General features: G+C 38.4%; 1 protein-coding gene across 3 annotated transcripts in view; it reads right to left on the bottom strand.

The window, feature by feature from the left end:
* Window positions 1-25,355, bottom strand: part of LYPLA1 (lysophospholipase 1) — a 40,515-nt gene that overhangs the window by 2,617 nt on the left and 12,543 nt on the right. For 2 of the 3 annotated variants that reach the window (XM_047725261.1, XM_047725263.1), the window contains exons 3-8: window positions 15,200-15,265; window positions 13,068-13,115; window positions 10,710-10,780; window positions 7,318-7,391; window positions 4,771-4,872; window positions 2,970-3,146 (exon numbers count right to left, since the gene is read on the bottom strand). In XM_047725261.1, coding sequence (XP_047581217.1) covers window positions 2,970-3,146; window positions 4,771-4,872; window positions 7,318-7,391; window positions 10,710-10,780; window positions 13,068-13,115; window positions 15,200-15,265 — 538 coding nt within the window. The remainder of the gene's footprint in view (window positions 1-2,969; window positions 3,147-4,770; window positions 4,873-7,317; window positions 7,392-10,709; window positions 10,781-13,067; window positions 13,116-15,199; window positions 15,266-25,355) is intronic. The other variant, XM_047725262.1, reaches the window with a different exon arrangement.

Genomic DNA, 25,355 nt, shown 5'->3' with positions numbered 1-25,355 from the left:
CAAATTAGCAACACAAAGAACCTTCACCCTTATAATTTAGTCAATCAGAAAATAAAGCCACAGCACAGAAGTGCTCTCTTTTACAACGCTCTAAAGTCCTAGAAGTTTCCTGGTGACTACCTCTTATTACCTCTTCTCACTTTCTGCTCCTCATCATTCAGTCCAATGTTCCCCAATGTGACTGCACAAAAAATCATCACCTTTTACTTTTTTTTTCTTTTTATGTAAGCTCTATGCCCAACTTCGGGCTTGAACACACAACCCTGAGATCAAGAGTCACATGCTTGGGGTGTGCCAACAGTGTGTGATTCTTGATCTCAGGGTTGTAAGTTCCAGCCCCACACTGAGTGTAGAGATTAGGGAACAGAATCCTTTTTTTTTTAAAGAGTTTATTGATTTATTTGTCAGGGAGAGAGAGCACGCACAAGCAGGGGGAGCGGCAGGCAGAGGGAAAAGCAGGCTCCCTACTGAGCAAGAAGCCTGCCTCAATACTAGATCCTAGGACCCTGGGATCATGACCTGAGCCCAAGGCAGCTGCTTAACTGACTGAGCCACCCAGGCACCCCTGGAGCTTTATTTTAAAAACATATCCACACAAACACAAATACCTGAGTTTACCTGCTAACCCCCAATGTGCTGAATCAGAATTGTGGAGTTTGTGGAGTTCTGGTGTCCGAATATTTATTAAGCAGCAGGGTATTTATAACATAAAGCCTACTTTGAAAACCAGTGCTCTGGGCTCTCAGTCCCTCCTGAATACCTGGAGTGCCAGCCCACCTGTTTTCTGGATTCAGCACTTGCTGATGGTTCCAACTATGTTCTCAATAACAGCCTAGAATCCCAGGCCCCCTTGTCTTTCTGGATAAACCATATTACTACCTCTTTTCTCTGTCTATAAAACAAATGATTCAGCCAGGCCGGGTGGTTACAAAACAGTTTTATGTGGGACTACCTCAGTGCTTGGCTATCAATTTTTATTCTAGGCCTTTTCTTTTTTTTTTTTTTTTTTTTAATTTTATTTATTTATTTGTCAGAGAGAGAGAGAGGGAGAGAGAGCAAGCACAGGCAGAAGTAGGCTCCCTGATGAGCAAGGAGCCCGATGTGGGACTCGATCCCAGGACGCTGGGATCATGACCTGAGCCGAAGGCAGCTGCTTAACCAACTGAGCCACCCAGGCGTCCCTATTCTAGGCCTTTTCAAGCCTCCAAACTGATGCAGGCCTCCTTCATTCTTATCAAGTGACCATATCTCCAACTTTACTGAAAAGATAGAGGATCTAATGTGAACTCTCAACTACTACTACCTCACCAATCTTTGTTCATATTCATTGACCCTCTTCTAGATTCTCAAGTGTTGTTTTCCTCTTTGAAGGCAAGCACTACCCATTTTAGGACTTATTTACATTATTCGATTTCCCTAAGACTCCCCCTATTAGATATTACCTTCTTTTCATCGCATTTTCTTCCTCCTTCCCTCATCAAGGGAGTCTTTTTCTCCCAACCATTAAAGAGTCTTTTTATCCTTTTCCCCCCCTCACAAAAACTTTTTAAATAAAGATTGATACATGTTGCCTCTACTTTTCCCATTTCCCTATCCACTTTACACAATCCACTGCAGGCTCCATCTCCCCAAACATCCAAGGTCACAGATGGCTTACTATTGGGTAGTTTCTTCCTGGTCTATTTTTTGTCAATTGTTCTCTGAATCATGGGACACTGTTCCCTTCTACTCTGAAATTCCTTTTTTTTTTTTTTTTTTAAAGATTTTATATATTTATTTGAGATAGAGTGAAAGCAAGCTAGAGAAAGCATGAGCGGGGGGCGAGGAGCAGGAGCAGGAGAAGTAGGCTCCCCCTTGAGCAGGGAGCCCGATGCAGGACTCAATCCAAGGACCCTGGGATCATGAACTGAACCAAAGTCAGATGCTTAACTGACTGAGCCACCAAGGAACCCCCTTTTTCTTTTTTTTTTTAAATAACCTAACCAATTTTTTAAAAAGTTTGTTTATGTATGTAATCTCTACGCCCAAAGTGGAGCTCAAACTCACAACCCCAAGATCAAGAGTTGCATGCTCTTCCGACTGAGCCAGCCAGGTGCACCACCACTCTGGAATTCTCTCCTCCTGTACTCTCGTTCCACATCTAACTCCTTCTAATCCCTCCTCTCACCCCCAGGTTCTATCCCTTGGCTTTTGTCTCATGATATTCTCCCATGGTAATTCTTCAGTGATTAATAATATTGGCAATTATTCTAAATCTCTATCACAGGCTTGAGCTTCAGACAAGTATTTCCAAAACCCATTTTGTTATCACAGGGGCCTATCAATCTCAGTATGTTCACTGAACTCAGTATTATCTCCTTCCTGTTACCCTAAAACTGTTCCTTATACCTACTTTATGAACAGCATCCTGCTCTAGGACAGCCAGCTTTTCATGAGACCATGGCCCAACTGGACAGCTTGCTTTCCCTTTCCCTTTCTCTGCACGCTTGCTATTCAAATCCTACCCATTCTTCCAAATCTAGCTTTTGCTTCATGTTGTCAGTACTTCCCAAGATAAAATTAATCTCACTCTTCTCAGTGTTTTTAGAGAACTTTGAAAACTTCAAATATAACACTTATCACATTCTGTTTTCTATACAATTATTTGGATATATATCCACAATTACTTGGATATATATCCTTTTCCCCTATTACATTTTAAATTTTATTAATTTGGCTTAAATTTTAATAAAAAGGAATGTTTTGTATTTTGAATTATGCACAAAGCCAGCATGTAATAGGAAAACAGTGAATGCTTGCTGAATTAAATTGAATAAACTCTGATCTAAATCCTGCTAACCTATGATTCAATGTGAATTCATTAATTAACTCCTTTAAATACCCAAGCAATCAAATGCTACTTACATTAAAAATATCACATGAAAAAAGTTGCAAATATATCTCTGTAATCACTGCTCCCAAACAATTACCTGTTGACAGGAACTATGCATCATGCCTTCATAGGTTTTGAAGGTGACATTGGCTGGATTTACTAATGTTTTTAGCTTTTCGGCAGTAAGAGAAGCAAACAGTAGGGGAACTAAAGGATCGCAATCTCCATGGCACTGAAGAATAGAAATATCTCTATTAACACCACTGATAGGACCCTGCAAAAAATAAAAGAAAACAGAGCATTATATGCCAGCATTTACAACTGTAGCTAGATATGCAAATATAATATGTTATTTCATAGGTTCTACTCGGCCACAGAAATAAAATTCCTTCTCTCCCTATACTCCCCACAACTCTTCAGTTAAACTTCTATAGGATATATGATCACCCTGTCTTGCTTTTTTAAAAGATTTTATTTATTTACTTAGAAAGCGTGCAAGCAGGGAGAGTGGCAGAGGGAGAAGGAGAGAAAGAATCTCAAGCAGACTCCCAGCTGAGCATGGACCCTGAAGTGGGGCTTGATCTAATGACCCTGAGATCATGACCGGAGCCAAAACCAAGAGTCGGATGCTTAACTGACTGAGCCACCCAGGTGCCCCTCTCCTGTCTTATATTACTGTTTTCCCAATGAAGTGGTTTCTTGAAGCAGACTCAATCTTAATTATTCTTTATATGTTCATAGTATCTTGAAATAAGAGGTGTGTTTTAACAGAATCATGTTCTTCTCAGTTCTTATTTAACTGATTTAAATAAGATGGTTAATAAACAGCATTTAGTATATATAAGACACCAAAGAATTACTATATATAGTGATGAGGAAAAAGATCCTAGATTTTAAAAATGAATTTGAAAATAAATGTCCACTTCTACCATGTGTATCATATATTGCTTTACACACTACTGAGTACTTAGAAATTCTATTCTATGGTAAAATTTTGCTATTAAGCAGTAAAAATACTGAACATTTGAAAATTTTATTTCTGTGTGTAAAAGATTGTCCTAAACTTATATATACATTTTAAAATATACCAAACACTTCAAATATAAGATTTATGACAAAAGGACTTATTTCTTACTCCATTCTCTGCAATCCACAATAAAGACAATATAGTATTCAGATAAAGCCTACTAGGTATATCGCAAAAGTGCCAGAAAATTGTTTTTTAAAAAGGATGACTTGGGGGGTGCCTGGGTGGCTCAGTGGGTTAAAGCCTCTGCCTTCAGCTCAGGTCATGATCCCAGGCTCCTGGGATCGAGCCCGGCATCGGGCTCTCTGCTCAGCAGGGAGTCTGCTTCCCCCTCTCTCTCTCTGCCTGCCTCTCTGCCTACTTGTGATCTCTGTCAAATAAATAAATAAAATATTAAAAAAAAAAAAAAAAAAAGGATGACTTGGGGCGCCTGGATGGCTCAGTCATTAAGCAGCTGCCTTCAGCTCAGGTCATGATCCCAGGCTCCTGGGATCAAGCTCTGCGTTGGGCTCCCTGCTCAGTGGAGAGCCTGCTTCTCCTGCTTCCCCTGCTTGTGTGCCCTCTCTCCCTCTGTCAAATAAATAAATAAAATCTTTAAAAAAAATGAAAAATAAAGAAAGGATGACAGAGGTAAACGATGGGCTTTGAGTGATGATACACAATCTAACAAAGGTACCACAGGGCTGCAGGGTGTCCATAGCCTGTGCACAGACTGGAACTTTCTCTGTTTTCTGCTCAATTTTGCTATGAACTTATTAAACTGATCTAAAAATATATAGTTGATTAATTAAAAAAAAAAAAGACCTCTCACCAACATTATCTGTGATCTCCCAGCTCAGTAATCTAATGCTACAAGTATCAGTCAGGCTACCTGGGGAAATGAAGCCTGGAGTGGAAGCCAGCAACTGAGTGCAGTGACACCAGCCAGTTTCTGCTGAGTGGTAAGAGCAGTGTATAAAGATAAAGCTCCTCCCTGGAAAGACAAGCAGAGAAAAGTCAATGGAACACATCCTCTGCTAACAGCAATGTAAGAGATTTCTTATTATTAATAATGTCCATTAAAGAAAAAAAATCAACCTGGACGTCTGATGTCAAATCAAATCAGGCAAACTAGCAGAAATACATACATACCCCACCCCACCATGCCCTGAAGGACATGATTCTCTATACTGAATACCACTTTGAGAACATAGCAACCACGGAATCAATCAAGAAACAGTTAACTATATTTAAATGCACTTACAATCGCCTTAGGAACATTCTAAACTTATACTTATTTTCTGCTCTGAAAAGTCTTAGGTATAAAATCAAACGTAGTCTTAAGTTGGTAATCTTCTCTACAGCAAAAATTCAAGATCATAAGGACTCTGTAGCAGGCACCTTCAGAGTATTTGTCTCCCCAGCTTACAATACCCTGCGCTCTGGGAAGAGCATTCCCGTTAGTATTCTAGATGCAAAGTCACTCTGACCATGCCTTTGGTCACTGGGCCCCATGAAAATATGAGATTCTTTCTCATCGAAGATAGTCATGTTCCTTTTCTCAAGATTTTGAAATTGGGATTCAGTGATTATCAGCCTGTCTCTTTGTGTGGCTGGAACCTGTAAATTCAAGAACTGGAAAAGCTATAGACTGTAAAGGTGGAGAGCACCAACTGTAGATGAAAAGGCAAATGAAGCAGATGGGCAGAAAAACAGGAGACAAGAAAGAAAGCCATAAGGGCTTTCCACTGTCTTAGCTATTTCCTGAGGCCCTGATTCATTCTCATCCTTTGTTTTCCTGATGTGATCCCACAGACTCATAATCTGTTCTTTCTTGCTTAAGGCAAGACGAATTCCTTTCTGTAAATCATAATCAACAAATCTCACTATATAGTCTCCTATGTTAGCTTTTTTTCCGAATCAAACATTCACTTCTGTACCTACATTTATGTCACAATGTGTATTACAAAAGACATTATCTTGACTTCAACAAATACCAAACCAATAACCTCTTTTTACTATACTGTATTGGCAACCTATCTTTCTACTGAATTCTAACTTCTAAAGAATTCCCCAATTCTGACATTGTCCTAATTCAGGCAGTCTGAACACTAAGTTCTTGATTTAGAAGGTTTACAGATTAGAAGCTAGAGCAATCTGGGGCGCCTGGGTGGCTCAGTGGGTTAAAACCTCTGCCTTCAGCTCAGGTCATGATCTCAGGGTCCTGGGATCGAGCCCCGCATCAGGCTCTCTGCTCAGCGGGAAGCCTGCTTCCTCCTCTCTCTGCCTGCCTCTCTGTCTACTTGTGATCTCTCTGTCAAATAAATAAAATAAAAAATATTAAAAAAAGAAAAAGAAGAAGCTGGAGCAATCTGGGATGGGTGACAAGGTGAACATGTGATAAGCTGAAATAAAGACGTAAGGTCAATATGAGGTAACTAAGTCTGCAGAAAAAGTATAGGAGGTAGGAGAAAAAGTACAGAAAGATGTCAAAAATCACATACTTAAATCTAAAATCTGTTCTACAAGACAAAAAGAGGAAAGATGATAGAGTGACATCATCATGATGGGACACAGGTCGTTCCTAACTTTGCTCCCTTCCACAAGAACTAGCATCTAATCATGGACAGGACACCACCGAGAATCTTAGCACATGAGGGGAGAGGGTGAGGCTGAGGCACCCTCTGAACCACAGAAACCAAGAGAGACCACGCCAAAAGGTAAGAGAAGTGGCTACACGCTGACTGCATTGCCCCTCTCCCAAGCCAGTGCAGCATCACCCAGAGAGTCTCCCGAGAACCTCTCGTTTCTGCAGTGGAAGAAGAGAACTCAGGGGGAACAACCAGCAACCTCCAGCATTATAGGTCACTTTGTGGGAGACCCTACTTGGATTGTGTCCCAAGGGGACTGACTACAGGGGAGTCTGTGGGGCTCAACCACTGGGAATCTGTAACAAAAAGAGGGAAGAAATTCTCTTGTTGTCTACCCTACTGTTCCTATTAGTAGTCTCCTCTTAAGACAGGGGAATTATACCTGTGTTTATTAAATCACAATTTTGTTTAAAGGGGGTACATAGCATCAACTTAGATACCTAACTACATGTGTGATAATTATTTTAAGAAAATACATTCCAAGTGTGAATCAATTTCCTTATTAGTAAATTTTCAAGACATAATCTAGAAATTGAAGGCAACTGCTGGAGAAAACTAGAAAAGCAGAAAGGATACATTCTCATAATTAACTATATCTAGTCCATTCAAACTTAATTCAGCATTAAAGATAATAGTATTAAAAACAAAGAGATTAAATATTAAAAACAAAGAGAACAGTACATCAGATTCTATAACATACTAAAAAAAGACTCCTCTATAGAAAAGAACAGAATCCACAGACTCCTAGATAAATATACCAATAACATATCACCCAAACTTTACCTTACCTGAGAAAATCCTCCCAAAATAATTCTGTTAGAAGGAATGCCATTCTTCACCTCTTGCTCTATCAAAGCTTTTACTAAAAACAACATAAAATTAAATCACTAATACCTTCAAAGTTAAGCCTAAATACACCATTTTAAAAAGGATAAAATAGGTCAAAACAAGTGAAAAACTTGAAGCACTCTACTAACTAAAATACAAAATTAGAATGTATTTTCATTATAAAACTCATTTGCAGGTGTTGTTTAAACTGTTCAATTATTTCTATTATAATTTATAAACAATAGTTCTTTCTCTTATCAATCAACAGCTATTCTTTTATCTATGGTCAATTCTGCTCTTATAAATATATTTCTCGCTCTTCAATGAATCAACCTAAAAGTTACCACTTTAAAATATAAATATATTACACAATTTGTTATAGTGTTTAAAAAGTTCATTCTAGGGGCGCCTGGGTGGCTCAGTGGGTTAAGCCGCTGCCTTCGGCTCAGGTCATGATCCCAGGTCCTGGGTTCGAGCCCCACATCGGGCTTTCTGCTCAGCAGGGAGCCTGCTTCCTCCTCTCTCTCTGCCTGCCTCTCTGCTTACTTGTGATTTCTCTCTGTCAAATAAATAAATAAAATCTTTAAAAAAAAAAAAAAAAAAAAGTTCATTCTATTATTTTAAAAACTACAGTACTAATTTTTTCCTATAGCCAATAAATGATGCAGGGGGGAAAAAAATCAAGTGAGTCTTTTGTTTCTGCAAAATACTTTGACACAAATCATTAACTATAAAACTTGAGGACTCCTAGAATTTCCTTTTTTCCTTATAACCTGTCCTGTTTTTTTTTTTTTAGTAACTGCACCTTTTACAGATTATGTCCTCCGTTTTTACATATGTACAAGAGTTTCTTTTTCTTTTTTTTTTAAAGATCTCTTATTTAAGAGCAAGCATGCAAGTAAGAGCACAAGCAGGAGTAATGGTCAGAGAGGGAGAAGCGACACCCCGCTGAGCAGGGAGGCAGACATATGGCTCCATCTCAGGATTCCGGGACCGTAACCTGAGCCAAAGGAAGATGCTTAACCACCTAGAGCCACCTAGATGCACCAAGAGTTTCATTTTTAAAGATTAAAATTTCCAACTTCGTACTTCTTATCAAAAAATAAAAATTTGCTTTTTCTAAAACACTGAGAAAAACAAACGCCCAAATGAAAAACTATTTTCCTTTTATATAAAAAGTTCAGTACTGAGTTACAGTGAGTATGGAAAGTAATGCCCAGACTATGGCATGGAAGAATGGGCTAGAGAACAGTAAAGGGGGCTTAAGAAATAAAAGAAGTACTGAGAAATGTGAGGTATTTATTTACAGGAGACTGCATAGCCTCAGTCAGATAGAGACTGCAGATGTGGCAGAATGGGGGTGCCTGGGTGGCTCAGACGGTTAGGCGGCAACTCTTGATTTCGGCTCAGGTCATGGTCTCAGGGTCGTGAGATCAAGCCCTGTGTCAGGCTCCGTGCTTAGTACACAGTCTGCTTGTCCCTCTCCCTCTGCTCCTCCCTATCGCTTGTGCAAACACACACATGCTCTCTCTAAAATAAATAAATTAAATAAAATCTTAACACCCACCCCAACCACCAAAGAAAGGGAATAATGGCCAAGATGTGAGGAGGGAAGGTTCAGGTAAGGGCCTGGGGAATGTTAGTTGCTTGCCACTGGGTGAGTTGTTGGGACTACTTCCCCCCAAGTTTCACAAAGCTTTAGTTAACCCTCCAGGTTACACTAAGCGCTGAGATAATATTGGCAAACTACAAAGACAGCAGTCAACAGTAGAGCAGTAGTGTTCCAATTTCAATCACCGTTTGCATACGGGCGAGGGCACCACTGTGCTCCCTGGACCTTAACCTGAGCACTTTTTTTTTGTTCAGGAACTTACTCTTATAGGCCTCCAAGAGAGGCTCCATTCTTTCCTAGCTCTGAGTCTGAGCCTCACTTTCTCCAATAATACATCACCTTGGAAAGGAAAGAAATGTCAAGTATGTCACAGGCCAACTCTATTGCTAGGGTTGAACTTTTCACTCTGGAAATCACCAGGCCTACCAGTCTTCTCCACAAGGCCCTGCCCCTCCCCTATCTTCCACAAGATCTAACAACTCACTCCCAAACCCAATACTTATTTTTGTCATCAAATTATTGTTTGAAAAAATCCTAGCTCCAGGATTCTCGATTTGACCTACATTTTGATGATCCTAAAAGCCAGTGTTCTTGATTTGACCATCCCAAATTGCCAAAGCATTTTGAGTGTATCTTCCCTGTTTTGAAGTTCTTCTTTAGAAACATTTTTTAAAAGGATCCTACTGGGGACGCCTGGGTGGCTCAGTGGGTTAAGCCGCTGCCTTCGGCTCAGGTCATGATCTCAGGGTCCTGGGACCGAGCCCCGCATCAGGCTCTCTGCTCAGCAGGGAGCCTGCTTCCTCCTCTCTCTCTGCCTGCCTCTCTGCCTGCTTGTGATCTCTCTCTGTCAAATAAATAAATAAAATCTTAAAAAAAAAAAAAAAAGATCCTACTGGTTTTTAAGCCATTTTGGAAATTTTCAAACAAATCTAAAAATAGAAAGTGTGCAGTAACTCTCAGGTACACATCACCTCACTTCTGCAACTATCAATTCACAGCCAGGCTTGTTTCATCAATATGTGCTGCGTCACCACCCAATTATTCTTAAGTCAATCCCAGTGATCCCATCTACTTGTAAAAACTTCATCACATTCATAAAAGGATGACTCTATATATTTTCTAAAATCAGACTTCTCCCAATAAGCTAGTGTTCTTTATGCTTTCACTCTAAAAATAAATGGAATTATCACATCCATAAGAAACATGGAATACCAACCAGAGAACACACTTTGGAGATTCTGTAAAGTAGAGCTAAGACTTATGTCATAGAAGTGTTAAATTAGATGATTTACAAGAATTACCTGGATTGTTTAATAACTAAGTATTCAATCAGTGGCATCTATTATTATTACCACACGAAAATTACCCAATATAAATTACATTATGTATGATCATATCACTATACCCAACCTTATTTCAAGTCTCCTTAATGAAGAAAGAAAATTACTATTTTCTCTATTAGTCTATGTAAATCAAAGCAAAATTATGTATCCAACTGAGATAATAAATACAATACAGTTTGATAAAGGCCATTCTTCCCCATTTATTTCATCTTCATTTACAGTTAAGGGAGTCCATGTAGCCATCATGGCAAACAAGTTAGAGAGTGATCACAAAGGAAGGAAATAGCAACAACTCCTAAGTTCAGAAAATTATATATTATTTTATCAACACCAATAAAACTATTGAACCTAGTAAAAAAAGAATGCTTTTGTCTTTGTAAAATATTTCTGTACTTACCATTTTCTGCTGCCTGTTTAATTCCAGGTTCATCCTCCTGTGACTCTGGTGAAAGCCCACTAATATCAAACCTGGAAAATAAGGCAAAATCTTAAAAGAGCTATTTGATTCTAAAAGTATGTTTCACTAAATTCAAGATAAAAAGGGCTAACCATGAAAATGAAACTCAAAATAAAATGTCTCAGAGGCCAAAAAATTAACTTAAATGTGTGATTCTGACATTCTACTTGTTCCTTTCACCAACTAGATACAGATTTAATGTTAAAAAATCATAATATCACATAATTTTAATCTAAGAAAATACCTAGTCTAATCTTACAGCCAAGCAAGAATCTCAACATACACTCCCCTAAAAAGTTTGCAATAAATTCCAGCCATTCCTTTCCCCTTCTATTGCATCATAAGTCAATCCAATTGGGAACAGAGCTACTTTACCATGTCATTCTCACATGCACTACCTTCATATGTATTGAGCAAAGGAATTATACCGAGCTCTATCCACATTCTGCAAAACTTTTTCATCACACATAGTAGATACCTCCAACTAGAGACCCAAGGGAAGGTTTCCTCTGGCCCTTTCCATTTCTCTATCAAGTTACATTCTTTCATTAATGGTCTCTAGCCACATTAGCCAGAAATTCTGTTCTAGATGGGAATTTTGCCTGAGAGGGAAGACGAAAGAACCAATGGGCACGGCAGGCAGGAACTTGTGAAAGCTGTCAAGGAATCCAGAAGAGATAAAAAGGAAGTGAAGGGGTGGGTAAGATATGGGTGGGAACAAGCAGAGAGGACAAGATGACAACAGACTGGAAGTAGCTTAGAGGAACAAAGAACTGACTCTACTTCCTGATATAAAACACACAAGGGTGGGAATGCAAGCTGGTACAGCCATTCTGGAAAACGGTATGGAGGTTCCTCAAAAAGTTGAAAATAGAGCTATGCTATGACCTGGCAACAGCACTACGGGGCATTTACCCCAAAGATACAAATGTAGTGATCTGAAGGCGCACCTCCACCCCAATATTTGTAGCAGCAATATCCACAACAGCCAAACTGTGGAAAGAGCCCAGATGTCATCGACAGATAAATGGATAAAGAAAATGTGGTACACACAAAGAGAGAGGAATATTATGCAGCCATCAAAAATTGAAATCTTGCCATTTGCAACGATGTGGATGGAACTAGAGGGTATTATGCTAAGTGGAATAAGTCAATCAGAGAAAGACAATTATCGTATGATCTCACTGATATGCGGAATTTAAGAAACAAGACAGAGGATCACAAGGAAAGAAATGAAAAAAATCAAACAAGAGGAAACCAGAGAGGGGAAAAAAACCGTAAGAGACTCTTAATCTTAGAAAACAAACTGAGGGTTGCTGGAGGGGAGAGAGGTTACAGAATGGTGTGGCTAGGTGATGGACATTGGAGAGAGTATGTGTTGTGGTGGGCGCTGGGTATTGTATAAGACTGATGAATCACAGAACTGTACCCCAAAACAAATACATTATATGTTAACTTAAAAAATTAAACATTTTTAAAAATTATTAAAATGACACTAAACATCACTGATCTAGATTTTGATGAGAAAGAGTGGCTTTTACCAATCTGCTCCTCTTATTGTCCTGCTTCCATGGTAGAAACTAAAACAAGATCCCTGAGAGACTAAAAAATAAATAAGTAAAAACATAGAAGGGAATGTAAAAATATCTTAAGAGGGTGGAAGAGGAAGTGGTTTCCTTAAAAGCTTGTCAACTCTCCAGACAGGCAAGAAATTGGAAGGGAGAGGCGCCTGGGTGGCTCAGTCAGTTAAGCCTCTGCCTTCAGTTTGGGTCATATCTTAGGGTTCTGGGTTCCAGCCCCGCATGGGGCTCTCTGCTCGGCAGGGAGCATGCTTCCCCTCTCTCTCTGCCTGCTGTTCTGTCTGCTTGTGATCTCTTTCTTTCTGTCAAATAAATAAATAAATAAAAATTTAGGAGAAAAAAAAAAAAGAAATTGGAAGGGAGAGAGGCTGCTGCTTAATTAGAGTGTATGCCACATGAGATCATTCAAATGATGGGTCACTGAAACCAGTAAAGGTTTATTAAGCAGTAAGAGATATTTTCTACAGTATTTCTGTCTACCCATTTTCTCCTGTATCTCTACCTGTTGGTACAGCTCTTTAAGGTTACCCCTGAATCTAAAATACAAAACCTTAAGGTTAAACTTGAAGGTTTAAGGTTAAATGTAAAGTTAATTATATAACTTTGCAACCTAAAAGGATAATTAAGAATTGTTACACACAAAAGCACTTCCAGTTAAAACAAAAAACACAAAAGTTAAGTATAAATAAAAAGTTCTTACTGAATAATTCTGACTTACCAAGAAGGCATAGCCATGTTCATATTCAATGTTACAGGCATAATTGGTCTACGCAGGAAAGAAAAAAACAGCAAAATAAGAGTAATGTAACAAGGCATAAAACCTGATAAATTTCATCAATTAAGAAGAGATAATTACTTGAGGTTTACACAAAACTGTATGCTACAATTTTAACATATGAACAGTATCACTGCATCCACACATATGTCATTTTTTCTACATATCCTGTATTCTGAAGATGGAGCAACAGCTGGAAAGGGCTAAGCTTGGCAAATAAAAAACATTTTCCTTTCTCAACTCCCTTATTTAATACTTTCAAACCAAACATGACCAGGAAAACAAGTAATCAAGACAGTTGGAAATGTATAAAATATGAGACTCTGGCTAAGGGTTTAAGGAAACGAGCAATGTACCGCACAGATAAAGTAGCATCAATTCCCATATGGTCAGATTACATTTTTGCTTATATTCTAAGTTTTATCTATGTACGTGGTTATTTTTTTTTTAAGATTTTATTTATTCATTTGACAGAGATCACAAGTAGACAGAGAGGCAGACAGAGAGAGAGGTGAAGCAGGCTCCCCACTGAGCAGACAGCCCGACGTGGGGCTCGATCCCAGGACCTTGGGATTATGACCTGAGCCACAAGGCAGAGGCCTTAACCCACTGAGCCACCCAGGCGCCCCTGTATGTGGTTATTTAAGAGACCTCTAAATAAATATGAGAAATATAAGTTTTGCCTAAGCGTCCACTATACCCAATTCAGGTTTGTGATGAAAAAATCTGCTGGATAACCTGAATATAGTTAGGTACAAAAGAAAAGAAAAAGACACTAGAATTACATCTCACCACTAACCTTCTAATTCATGAAACAATCTACGTTAGAGGTTACAAAATCTTATCAAAATTTCTTTGAGGACATGAATTTCCCTAGACTGGGAATAGCCTTAAATAAAATCAATCCTGGGTCCAGTAACAATACAGCAGAAATACTAACATAATCAAGAATTCTGTCTTATAGGGATGCTGGGGTGGCTCAGTGGGTTAAAGCCTCTGCCTTCAGCTCAGGTTATGATCTCAGGATCCTGGGAATGATCCCCTCATCAGGCTTTCTGCTCAGTGGGGAGCCTACTTCCCAGCTCACTCTGGCTGCCTCTCTGCCTACTTGTGATCTCTGTCAAATAAAATCTTAAGGGGCGCCTGGGTGGCTCAGTGGATTAAGCTGCTGCCTTCAGCTCAGGTCATGATCCCAGAGTCCTGGGATCGAGCCCCGCATCGGGCTCTCTCCTCTGTGAGAGCCTGCTTCCTCCTCTCTCTCTGCCTGCCTCTTGCCGACTTGTGATCTCTGTCTGTCAAATAAATAAATAAAATAAATCTTTAAAAAAATAAATAAATAAATAAAAATTAAAAAAAAATAAAATCTTAAAAACAAAAACAAAAACTTCTATTTCAGGATAAAAAGGGGACAAAAAGTTTTCTTACCTCATCAGGTATTTTTCCTCATTCCATTTCCTCTTTCACATTTATCATCTCTACTGCTACTACCACTTCTGAGGATGAATTACTAACCTATTAGCATGAATCTAATCCTATTCGCCTTCATAGCTACTGTCTCTCGGCAACCTTTTGACCTAAAACCTTGCCAATCTCAGCAATTTTCTGAGTTTGCTCAAGACATCCACAAACATTTTCAGAATTTGAAACCAAATCTATCAGACTTCAAAACCTGTGTTCTTTCCACGAAAATCACATTGCCTTTAGCTGATAAAATTTAGGAGTGTTTTCAACATAGTAAATAAAGATCTCTCACAAACCTGATAAGTAAATAAATCCCCTTCTGGGATATCCTTAGATCTCAGATGTTTGTGTATCTAAAGGAATTTTTCTAAACCTGAGTTCAACTGACCTCCACGAAAGCATTATTTTAAATTTCCCAACAAAAAAGAAAAAAAAAATTCTATGTAGCCAAGTTACCAGTTTAGTTTCAAAAAATTTACTAATCTTTATTTTTAAACTGAATACTTAAAAGGATAAAAGCTGGTTATATTCAAATCCTTTTCTAGGAAAATAAAGCTATCACAATTATTCTTCTCCAGATTCTGAATCACAAATGTAAAGATTAAAATACTTACGCATGTGGGCAGATGTATTTGATATGTGAACTTCTGATACCTGCAAAGGCTTCTGCCCATCCATGCCTGGTAGAGAAATTATTTGAATGATGCCATTAGATTTGATTTTAAATCCCAATAAATTAGTAACAGAATAGTAACTTTTAAAAACTTGCAAGGATAAATGTTAACTCCTTATAAAGTCTTAGAAGTGTGGACCATCAATGGTAGCAAAATACCACAACCAACCCAGAAACAACCCAAAGGCTAATACAGCTCAAGCTTTACCTACAAGTTAAGATGATGTCTCCTGATTTCTGAAGAGCAGTGTGTTTTCTTCCATATATTTCTATAAGGCTTTATCATTCACAAAACACAGATACGCTTATCTCTTTATAATCTCACAACAATGTGCCTAACAAAATAGGCAAGATAGATAATACAATTCACATTATATTATATAATGTGAATTACCATATAATGACAAAAGTCGTCTCAGGAGTAAATCCGTTATCTTAAACTCTACATGCTAATAAATAAATAAATAAACTCTACATGTTTACTGCACTACTAAAAATAACTTTCACATTCTTTACTTGTGTGTATCATGTACATATACATGTTCAAAATGGAATACTAGAAAAACTGAAAATCATCATAATCCTTCAAGCCAGAAATAAACAGTTAATCTTCTGATGTATTTCTTTCCAATTCTTTCATGTTTATCACTTAAGAAACAGATAACAGATTTTACAAAAATGGGATAATATACATACATACAGTTTCCTGCTTGTTTACATTTGACATTATAACTGATACTTTTTACCTGTTACTTTTTTTTTTAATTTTTTTTATTTTGGCGGTAGGGGCAGAGGGGAGAAAGAATCTTAATCTCCACAACCAGCATGGAGCCAATGTGGAGCTTGATCCCATGACCCTGAGATCATGACCTGAGCAGAAATCAAGAGTCCGCTGCTTAACTAACTGAGCCACGTAGGATCCCCTAACATGTTACTTTTACTAAAGGATAAAGTAAAATTAACTTAAACGGTGCCTGGCTGGCTTAGTTGGTAGAGGATGTGACCTCCATTGGTCATGAGTTCAAGCCCCATGTTGGTTATGGAGCCTACTTAAATTTTAAAAATAATTAAAAATTTTAAAAACCTTAAAATTTAAAAATTAAAATTAAATAAATAATGTGGTGCCTGGGTGGCTCAGTCAGTTAAGCAGGCTCTTGGGTTTGGCTCAGGTCATTATCTCATGGGCTCTGGGATCAACCCCTGTGATGGGCTCTGTGCTCAGTGGGGAGTCTGTGCGAAGGCTCTCTCCCTCTGCCCCTTTCCCCACTTGTACACGCACACTCTCCTCTCTAAAATAAACAAATCTTTTTAAGAAATTAAATAAATAAATGTTAAATGATTTTCTATTAACTATTTCTCTATTTTAATCCACCTTCCCAAAAGTGTTAAAGACATATAGAAAAATTAGTAACAAAGAAGTAATTTTAACACTTACATAACACTAGCTATGAGTCAGGCACTATTCTAGAGTTGTACATGTGCTTTGCATGTGTACATGTGTGTTTATATGTGAGTTCATGTGTGTCTTTTGTGTATATGTATGTGGATACATGAGATATATATATGAAGCTTCATTATGAAAACTAAAGAAATGTTGAAAGAAATTAAAGACATATAAACAGACATCCCAGGTTCAAGGACCAAAAGACTTAATAGTCTTCTTTTTAAATATTCATTTATTTATTGTAGAGAAAAAGAGTGTGCAAGTGACAGGAGGGGTAAAGGGAGAGAATCTTCAAGCAGATTCCCTGTTGAGTGTGGAGCCTGACAAGGGTCTCATCTCAGGACCCTGAGAGCATGACCTAAGGGAAATCAAAAGTTGGGTGCTCAACTAAGACACCCAGAAGCCCAAGACTTAATATTCTTAAGGTGGCAGTACTCCCAAAATTATATACACAGTCAATGCAATCTTAATTAGAATCACAGCTGGCTTTGCAGAAATTGACAAGCCAATTCTAAAAATTCAGTTGCACATATAAGAGACCCAGGAGACTCAAAACAATCTTAAAAAAGAGTAAGGTTGAAGGACTCACACTTCCCAATTTCAAAGCTACTACAAAGCAATAGTAATAAAGACAGAGCGGTACTGAAACAAGGAAAGATCTATAAATCAACAGATTTGAAAATACAGAAATAAACCCGCCATTTACGGTTAACTTATTTCTGAAAAGGGTGCCCCCGAAAAAAATCAATGAGGAAAGAATAATCTTTTCAACAAAAGTAGCTGGGATGCAACAGGATGAAGCTGAACTCCTAGCTCACACCATACAAAAAAATTAACTCAAAATGTACCAAAGACTTAAATGTAAGAGATAAAACTATAAAACTCCTAGAAGAAAATATATGAAAATCTTGTGATGTTGGATTTGGCCATGGTTTCTTCTTAGACACTAAAAGCACAAAAAACAAAGAAAAAAAATTAATCATCAAAATTAAAAACTATTATGCTTCAGAGGGCACTATGAAGAAAAAGATAAACTACAGAATGGAAAATTATTTGCAAACCATATTCAATAAGGATGCAGTATCCATAACATATAAACAACTCTTAAAACCCACAAACAACTGGGGCACCTGAGTGGCTCAGTGGGTCAAGCCTCTGCCTTCAGGTCGGGTCATGATCTCAGGATCCTGGGATAGAGACCCACATCGCATTGTCCGGCTCTCTGCTCTGCAGGGAGCCTGCTTTCTCCTCTCTCTCTGCCTGCCTCTCTGCCTACTTGTGATCTCTGTCAAATAAATAAATAAAATCTTAAAAAAAAAAAACCCCACAAACAAAGAGACAACCTAAAAATAAAGAGGTAAAGGACCTGAACAGACACTTCTCCAAAGATATACAAATGGCCAACATGTACAGGAAAAGATCCTCAACCTTATTAGTCATTATGTAAATGCAAATAAAACCACAGTGAGATACCACTTCACACCCACTAGGATGGCCATAATCAAAAAAACAATAACAAGTGTTAATGAGGATGGGAAGAAAGCAGAATTTTCACATATTGCTAGTAACATGAAGTTATCATATGACCCAGCAATTCTACTCAAAGGAATATGATGAACAATAAAAAGGAATAAAATTCCTATATATATTACAACATGCATGAACTTTAAAAATATTATGTTTAAGTAAAGAAAGCCAATTACGAAAGACCATATATTATATTATGATTCCATTTATATGAAATGTCCAGGATAGCTGAATCTATAGAGATAAAGTAGCTTAGTGGGCACCTGGGTGGCTCAGTCGTTGGGCATCTGCCTTGGGCTCTGGTCATGATCCCAGGGTCCTGGGATCGAGCACCGCATCGGGCTCCCGCTCAGTGGGAAACTTGCTTCTCCCTCTCACACACCCCTTGCTTGTGTTCCCTCTTTCGCTATATCTCTCTCTGTCAAATAAATAAATAAAATCTTAAAAAAAAAAAAAAAGAAAGAAAGTAGCTTAGTTACCTAGGGGACTTGGGGGTAAAAAAGAGTACAAGGTTTCCTTTTGGAATGATAAAAATGGTTTCACAGCTTTGTGAATATATTAAAGACTGAACTACAGAATTCAAATGGGTGAATTGTGTGATAATCAAATTACATCCCAAACCATTATAAAAAGAATTAAAAAGGAATAAATGACCTAAATCCAGTCATGAGACATTAAATTCAACCTGAGGGTCACTCTATAGAATGTACAGAGGTAAGGCTCCACATTTTAAAAATATGAAGGATATGAAAGGCTAATAAACTGTTTCTAAATAAAGCACAAATTACTGGAAAGGATCTTGGACCAGGAAGGAAACACATAATTGGGAAAGGTGGACAAACTTGAATGGATTCTTTGGACTGGATGGTAGTATTGGATCAATGCTTATTTCCTACTTTGGAGTGCTGTATGCTGGTCAGGTACAGTATCCTCATGTGTGGGCAACAATGGAGTAATTAGCGATGATGGAAGATCATGCTTCCATCAGGCTGATCTCAAAGAATTAAAAAAAAAAAAGACTTTGATCACTAGACAGTGAGTATATACGTACACATATGGAGACAGAGAAAGAGCTTTGAGAGCATGCACAAATGCACAATGTCTTAAAAGATTAACAAATGGAGAAGCTTGGTACCAATGATATGGAATGATTTCTTAGATATAAACACCAAAAGCACAAGCAACCAAAAAAAAAAAAAAAAAAGATCAACTGGAACTTATCAGAATTAAAACTGTTGTGCTCTGGGGTGCCTGGGTGGCTCAGATGGTTAAGCGTTTGCCTTTGGCTCAGGTCAAGATCTCACGGTCCTGGGATGGAGTCCCGCAGCTGGCTCCTTGCTCAGCAGGGAACCTGCTTCTCCCTCCCCCTTTCTCACTCCCCCTGCTTGTGCTCCCTCTCGTTTTCTCTGTCAAATAAGTAAATAAAATCTTTAAAAATAAATAAAAAAAAATAAGGGCAAAGGTATTGAATAGATGTTTCTTTAGTGAAGATATATAAACCACCAATAAGCACATGAAAAGATGACCAAATCATTAGTCATTAGGAAGTGTAATTAAAAACCAAAATGAGATTAACACTTTAGACCCAATAGAATGGTTATAATAAAAAAAGAAAGATAACAACAAATACTGGTGAGAATGTGGAGAAATCAGAACCCTCATACATTATTGGTAGAAATGTAAAATGGTACAGCCACTGGGGACAACAGTCTGGGAGTTCCTCAAAAGGTTAAACAATTACCACTGACTCAGCAATTATTCAAGTGAACTGAAAGCCTGTGTTTAGGTAAATTCTTGCAAATGAATGTTCAGAGTAGCACTACTTCTAGTAGCCAAAGAGTGGAAACAATTCAAATGTTCATCAACTGATGAATTTAAGAAACATGGTATATCCGAAGATCAATACATGGATACCCCTCCACAGAAAATTATTTGGCAATAAAGGGAATAAAATACCGGTATACATTACAACATGAATGAACCTGAAAAACACACTATGTGAAAGAATTTAGACACAAAACATCATATATCGCCTGATTCCCTTTACATGAAATACCCAGAACAGGCAAATCCACAGAATCTGAAAGGAGATTAATGGTTGCCAGTAAAGGGAATGAGGACTATCTGCTAACATGTATGCCATTTCCTTTTGGGATGCAGAAAATATTCTGGAATTAACATAATAATGATGGTTCCACAACTCTGTAAGTATACTAAAAACTACGGAATTGTACACTCTAAAAGGGTGACTTTTATGGATGTGAATTACATGTTATCAATAAATAACATTAAGTTTTTAAAAAGTGGCAGGCCAGAATTGAACTGTGGCCTGCTGTTTGCCAACTACTCCTCTACACAAGAAATACTAAGAACTTTTATACTAAGAACATAAGAAATACTAAGAAATAATAAAAAGGAATAGGAATCTTGAGTTCTAGTCCCCACTGTGCCTTTAAGAAGTGTGGCCTCAGTTCAGTCTACTGGCTTTTAAAAGTGTGGTCCCAGGACCAGCAGAATCTTCTGGGAACTTGTTAGAAATGCAAATTCCTGGGCCCAATCCTAAACCCAGTGAATCAGAAACTCAGGCGGTGGGGACCAACAATCAAGCCTTCCATGTGACTTTTATGCATGCTTCAGTATGAGAACCAACGCCTTTCCAGTTCTCAGTTTTCCCACCCATAACCTGTGCTGGTTGTACTAGATGATTTCAAAGGTCCCCACAGATTATAAAAATCTTTGACTATAACTGAATTATACAAAAGTATGGCCAACTTGTCCTTTTGATAATTGTCAAAGTCAGTGGAAACCTCAAGATTTACGAAATCTACACAAAGCTTCAGTTAAATAGAATCTAATGTTCAGAAACCTAGATCAATGAGAATATATTTCACTTAATTATTAGAAACAAAAAGAAAATGAAACACACACACACAAAGGTTTTATGGGTTCAGAAAGTGAATTTCAAGGCACATCCCAAGAAATATTACAAATTCACTCTATTTTACTTCTGAATTGTCCTTTTAGAAAAGACTACAAAGTAAGTTACATCTATTTTCATAATGTTCACTACTCCAAAGTAATAAAGGTGTGGAACTAAAAACTCAAAAGATTCCATAAGAAACACAACTCATCACCATCTGTGTCCAAGTAGCATTATCACTGCCATGGAATTACCCTTACACATCCTAGTGAGTCTCACCAACTACCTAGCTAAGCGCAGAGTGACCCAAGATGGGCCAGATTCTTTTTTTTTTTAAATAATTTATTGATTTGAGAGAGAGAGAGATTGAGACATCGAGTGGGAAGAGGGGTAGAGGGAGAGGAAGACTCCGTGCTGAGCAGGGAGCCTGATACAGGACTTGATCCCAAGACCCTGGGATCATGACCCAAGCCAAAGGCAGACACTTAACTGACTGGGCCACATAGGCACCCAAGATGGGTCAGATTCTTAAAAAAACACCAGAACTAGGGTTTATAAAAAGTCAGAGCTGGGTTGATCCATTTTGGAGTGACAAGGAAAGTATGCCAGCAGAGAAAACTGTGCAAATATACAAGAAGAACCAAAAGTGAGAGACCACAAGGGTACAAACAACGGAGAGAATACCTTTGGTGTAGTTGACTAGATAGTCCCCACAAAATTATTATCTACCTGGAACCTCAAAATGTGCCCTTATTTGGAAAGAGGCTCTTTGCAGATGTAATCTGTTAAGGATCAAGATGAGATTTGCTAAGATTAGGATGGACCCTAAATCTAGTAACTGGTGGATTGTCAGTTAAGATGGCGGAGGAGTAGCAGACTGAGATGACAACGGGTCGCAGGAGTTCAGCTAGATAGTTATCAAACCATTCCGAACAACTATAAACCCAACAGGAGATCAGAGAGAAGAGCAGCAATTCTAGAAAGAGAAAACTGACCACTTTCTGAAAGACAGGACATGTGGAGAAGTGAATCTGAAGCAACGGGAAGATAGACCTGGGGTGGGAGGGGCCGGCTCCTGGCAAGGAGTGGAGCAATGGAGCACAAAATCCAAACTTTTAAAAGTCTGCTCTGCTGAGGGACATCACTCCAGAGGCTAAGCAGGGGTGGAGCTCTCGCGGGGACACAGCAGTCTCAAATCCTGCGGGGTCACAGAAGGATCGGGGGTGTCTGAGTGTAGCAGAGCTTGCAGGTACACAGCGGGGAGGCCAATTACAGAGATGGAGCCAAAGAAGGAGCTCTCAGCTCGGGGTTACCTTAAACTGTGATCTGTGGCACAGTCGGACCACTGCTCTTTGAGCAGAGACCCCACAAGTAGCATATCCGGGGAGACCCACCTTCTTCCACCAAAAAAGCAGCATGGCAGTAATCTGCAGGGTTTGGAGACTCCAAACGGGACTGTGCACCAGAGAGAGAAACACTCAGTCACAGGCCAGGTGAGCTCAGGGCACAGCCTGAGACCAGGGAGATGGGAGTAAATTACCCCTTTTCTCCAAGGGCCAAATGAGGACTGGGGTCCCGAGCTCTTGGCTACTCTGGGCAGAGATTGGGAGGACGCCATTTTCATTCCTGTCCTCCAGAGCTCTACAGGAGGGCAATCAGGGAACAAAAGCAACTGAGCGAATCCAAGCAGATTACTTAGCACAGCCCCTGGCAAGGGTGGTGCAATTCTGCCCCAGGGGAAGACATTTTGAGAATCACTACAACAGGTCCCTCCCCCAGAAGATCAGCAAGAACATCCAGCCAAGACCAAGCTCACTGATCAAGGAGAACAGTGGAATTCCAGAGCTAGGGGAAAACAAAGCATGGAATTCATGGCTTTCTCTCCATGATTCTTTAGTCTTGACAAGTTAATTAAATTTTTTTTTATTTTATTTTTTTTCTTATTCTAATTCTTTTTATTTCCTCTTTCCCCTTTTAATGTTTTATAACTAGTTTATCTTAACAATACCTTTCTAAAAAAAAAACTTTTTTTTTTTAAGATTTTATTTATTTGACAGAGAAAGATCACAAGTAGGCAGAGAGGCAGGCAGAGAGAGAGGAAGGGAAGCAGGCTCCCTGCTGAGCAGCGAGCCCGATGCGGGACTCGATCCCAGGACCCCGGGATCATGACCTGAGCAGAAGGCAGCGGCTTAACCCACTGAGCCACCCAGGCGCCCCTCTAAAAAAAAACTTTTTAAACCTTCATTATTATAGTCATATTTTATCCTTTGTTGTATCTAACTTTATTTCTTGTATACATACAGGGTTTGTTTGTTTTTTTTTCCCTAAAAAATTTTGAGATACATTTCTTCTAGTAGATCAAAATATACCCTAAATCTAGCACAGGACTTTGTTCTAGTCTCTAGCCTGAGCAAATTCTCTTTGTTCTAGTCTCCAGCCTGAGCAAATTCTCTTCACTTTTTTCTTCTTTCTTTTTCCAACCAACTTATGAATTCCTTTTTCAGAATTTTTTTTTTGGATTTTCATCTTTACAATCATATTCCATCTGTTCATCATGTTTACCCTTATTTTTGAATACATAGTATTTATTTCTTTAAAATTTGGGGAGGTAGTTTCTTCTAAAAGACCAAAATACACCCAAAACCAAGTGAGTGGCTCTGTTCTATTCACCAGTCTAATATATATACATATATTTTTTTTAAATTTATTTTTAACCCCTTTCTTTCTTTTTCCCCCAATTTGGGGTCTTTTCTGATTTGGTTAGCATACATTTTTGGGGGGTCTTTGCCACCCTTTTAGTATTATGTTCTCTTGTTCATATACACTTATCTGGATAAAATGACAAAGCAGAAAAACTCACCACAAAAAAAAAGAACAAGAGGCAGTACTGAAGGCTAGGGACCTAATCGATACAGACATTGGTAATATGACAGATCTAGAATTGCTAGCGGCCTCGAAAAAGGCATGGAAGGTATTAGAGAAACCCTGTCTGGAGATTAAAAGCCCTTCTGGAGAAATAAAAGAACTAAAATCTACCCAAGCTGAAATTTAAAAAGCTATTAATGAGGTGCAATAAAAAATGGAGGCTCCTACTGCTATGATAAATGAAGCAGAAGAGAGAATTAGTGATATAGAAGACCAAATGACAGAGAATAAAGAAGCTGAGCAAAAAAGAGACAAACAACTACTGGACCACGAGGGGAGAATTCAATAGATAAGTGATACCATAAGACAAAACAGTATTAGAATAATTAGGATTCCAGAAGAAGAAGAGAGAGAGGCACAGAAGGTATATTAGAGTGAATTATTGTAGGAATATCTCTAATATGGCAAATAGAACATGCATCAAAATCCAGGAGGAACAGAGAACCCGCCTCAAAATCAATAAAAATGTGTCCACACCCATCATCTAGTAGTAAAACTTACTAGTCTTAGTGACAAAGAGAGAATCCTGAAAGCAGCTCAGGACAAGAAGTCTGTAACATAGAATGGCAAAAATATTAGATTGGCAGCAGATTTATCCATAGAGACCTGGCAGGCCAGAAAGGACTGGCATGATATACTGAAAGCACTAAATGAGAACAACATGCAGCCAAGAAAACTATATCCAGCTAGGCTATCACTGAAAACAGGAGAGATTAAAAAGCTTCCAAGACAAACAAAACTAAAAGAATTTGTAAACACAAACCAGCCCTACAGGAAATATTTAAAGGAGTCCTCTAAGCAAAGAGAAAGTCTAAAAGTAGTAGACCAGAAAGGAACAGAGACAGTATACAATAACAGTCACCTTACAGGCAATACAATGGCACTAAAATTTGTATCTTTCAATAGTTACCCTGAATGTTAATGGGCTAAATGCACCAATCAAAAGACACAGGGTATTAGAATGAATAAAAAAGGAAAACCCATCAATATGCTGTCAACAAGAAACTCATTTTAGACCCAAAGACACCTCCAGATTTAAAGTGAGGGGGTGGAAAACAATTTACCATGCTAATGGACATCGAAAGAACCTCGGGTGGCAATCCTAATATCAGATAAATTAGATTTTAAGCCAAAGACTATAATAAGAGATGAGGAAGGACACCATATCATACTCAAAGGGTCAGTCCAACAAGAAGATCTAACAATTTTAAATATCTATGCCCCTAACACAACAGCAGCCAAATATGTAAACCAATTAATAACAAAATCAAAGAAACACAT

The sequence above is a fragment of the Lutra lutra genome, chromosome 4 (genome assembly GCF_902655055.1).
Source record: "Lutra lutra chromosome 4, mLutLut1.2, whole genome shotgun sequence".
Lineage (NCBI taxonomy): Eukaryota > Metazoa > Chordata > Mammalia > Carnivora > Mustelidae > Lutra > Lutra lutra.
This window is presented reverse-complemented; position numbering and strand designations above follow the sequence as displayed.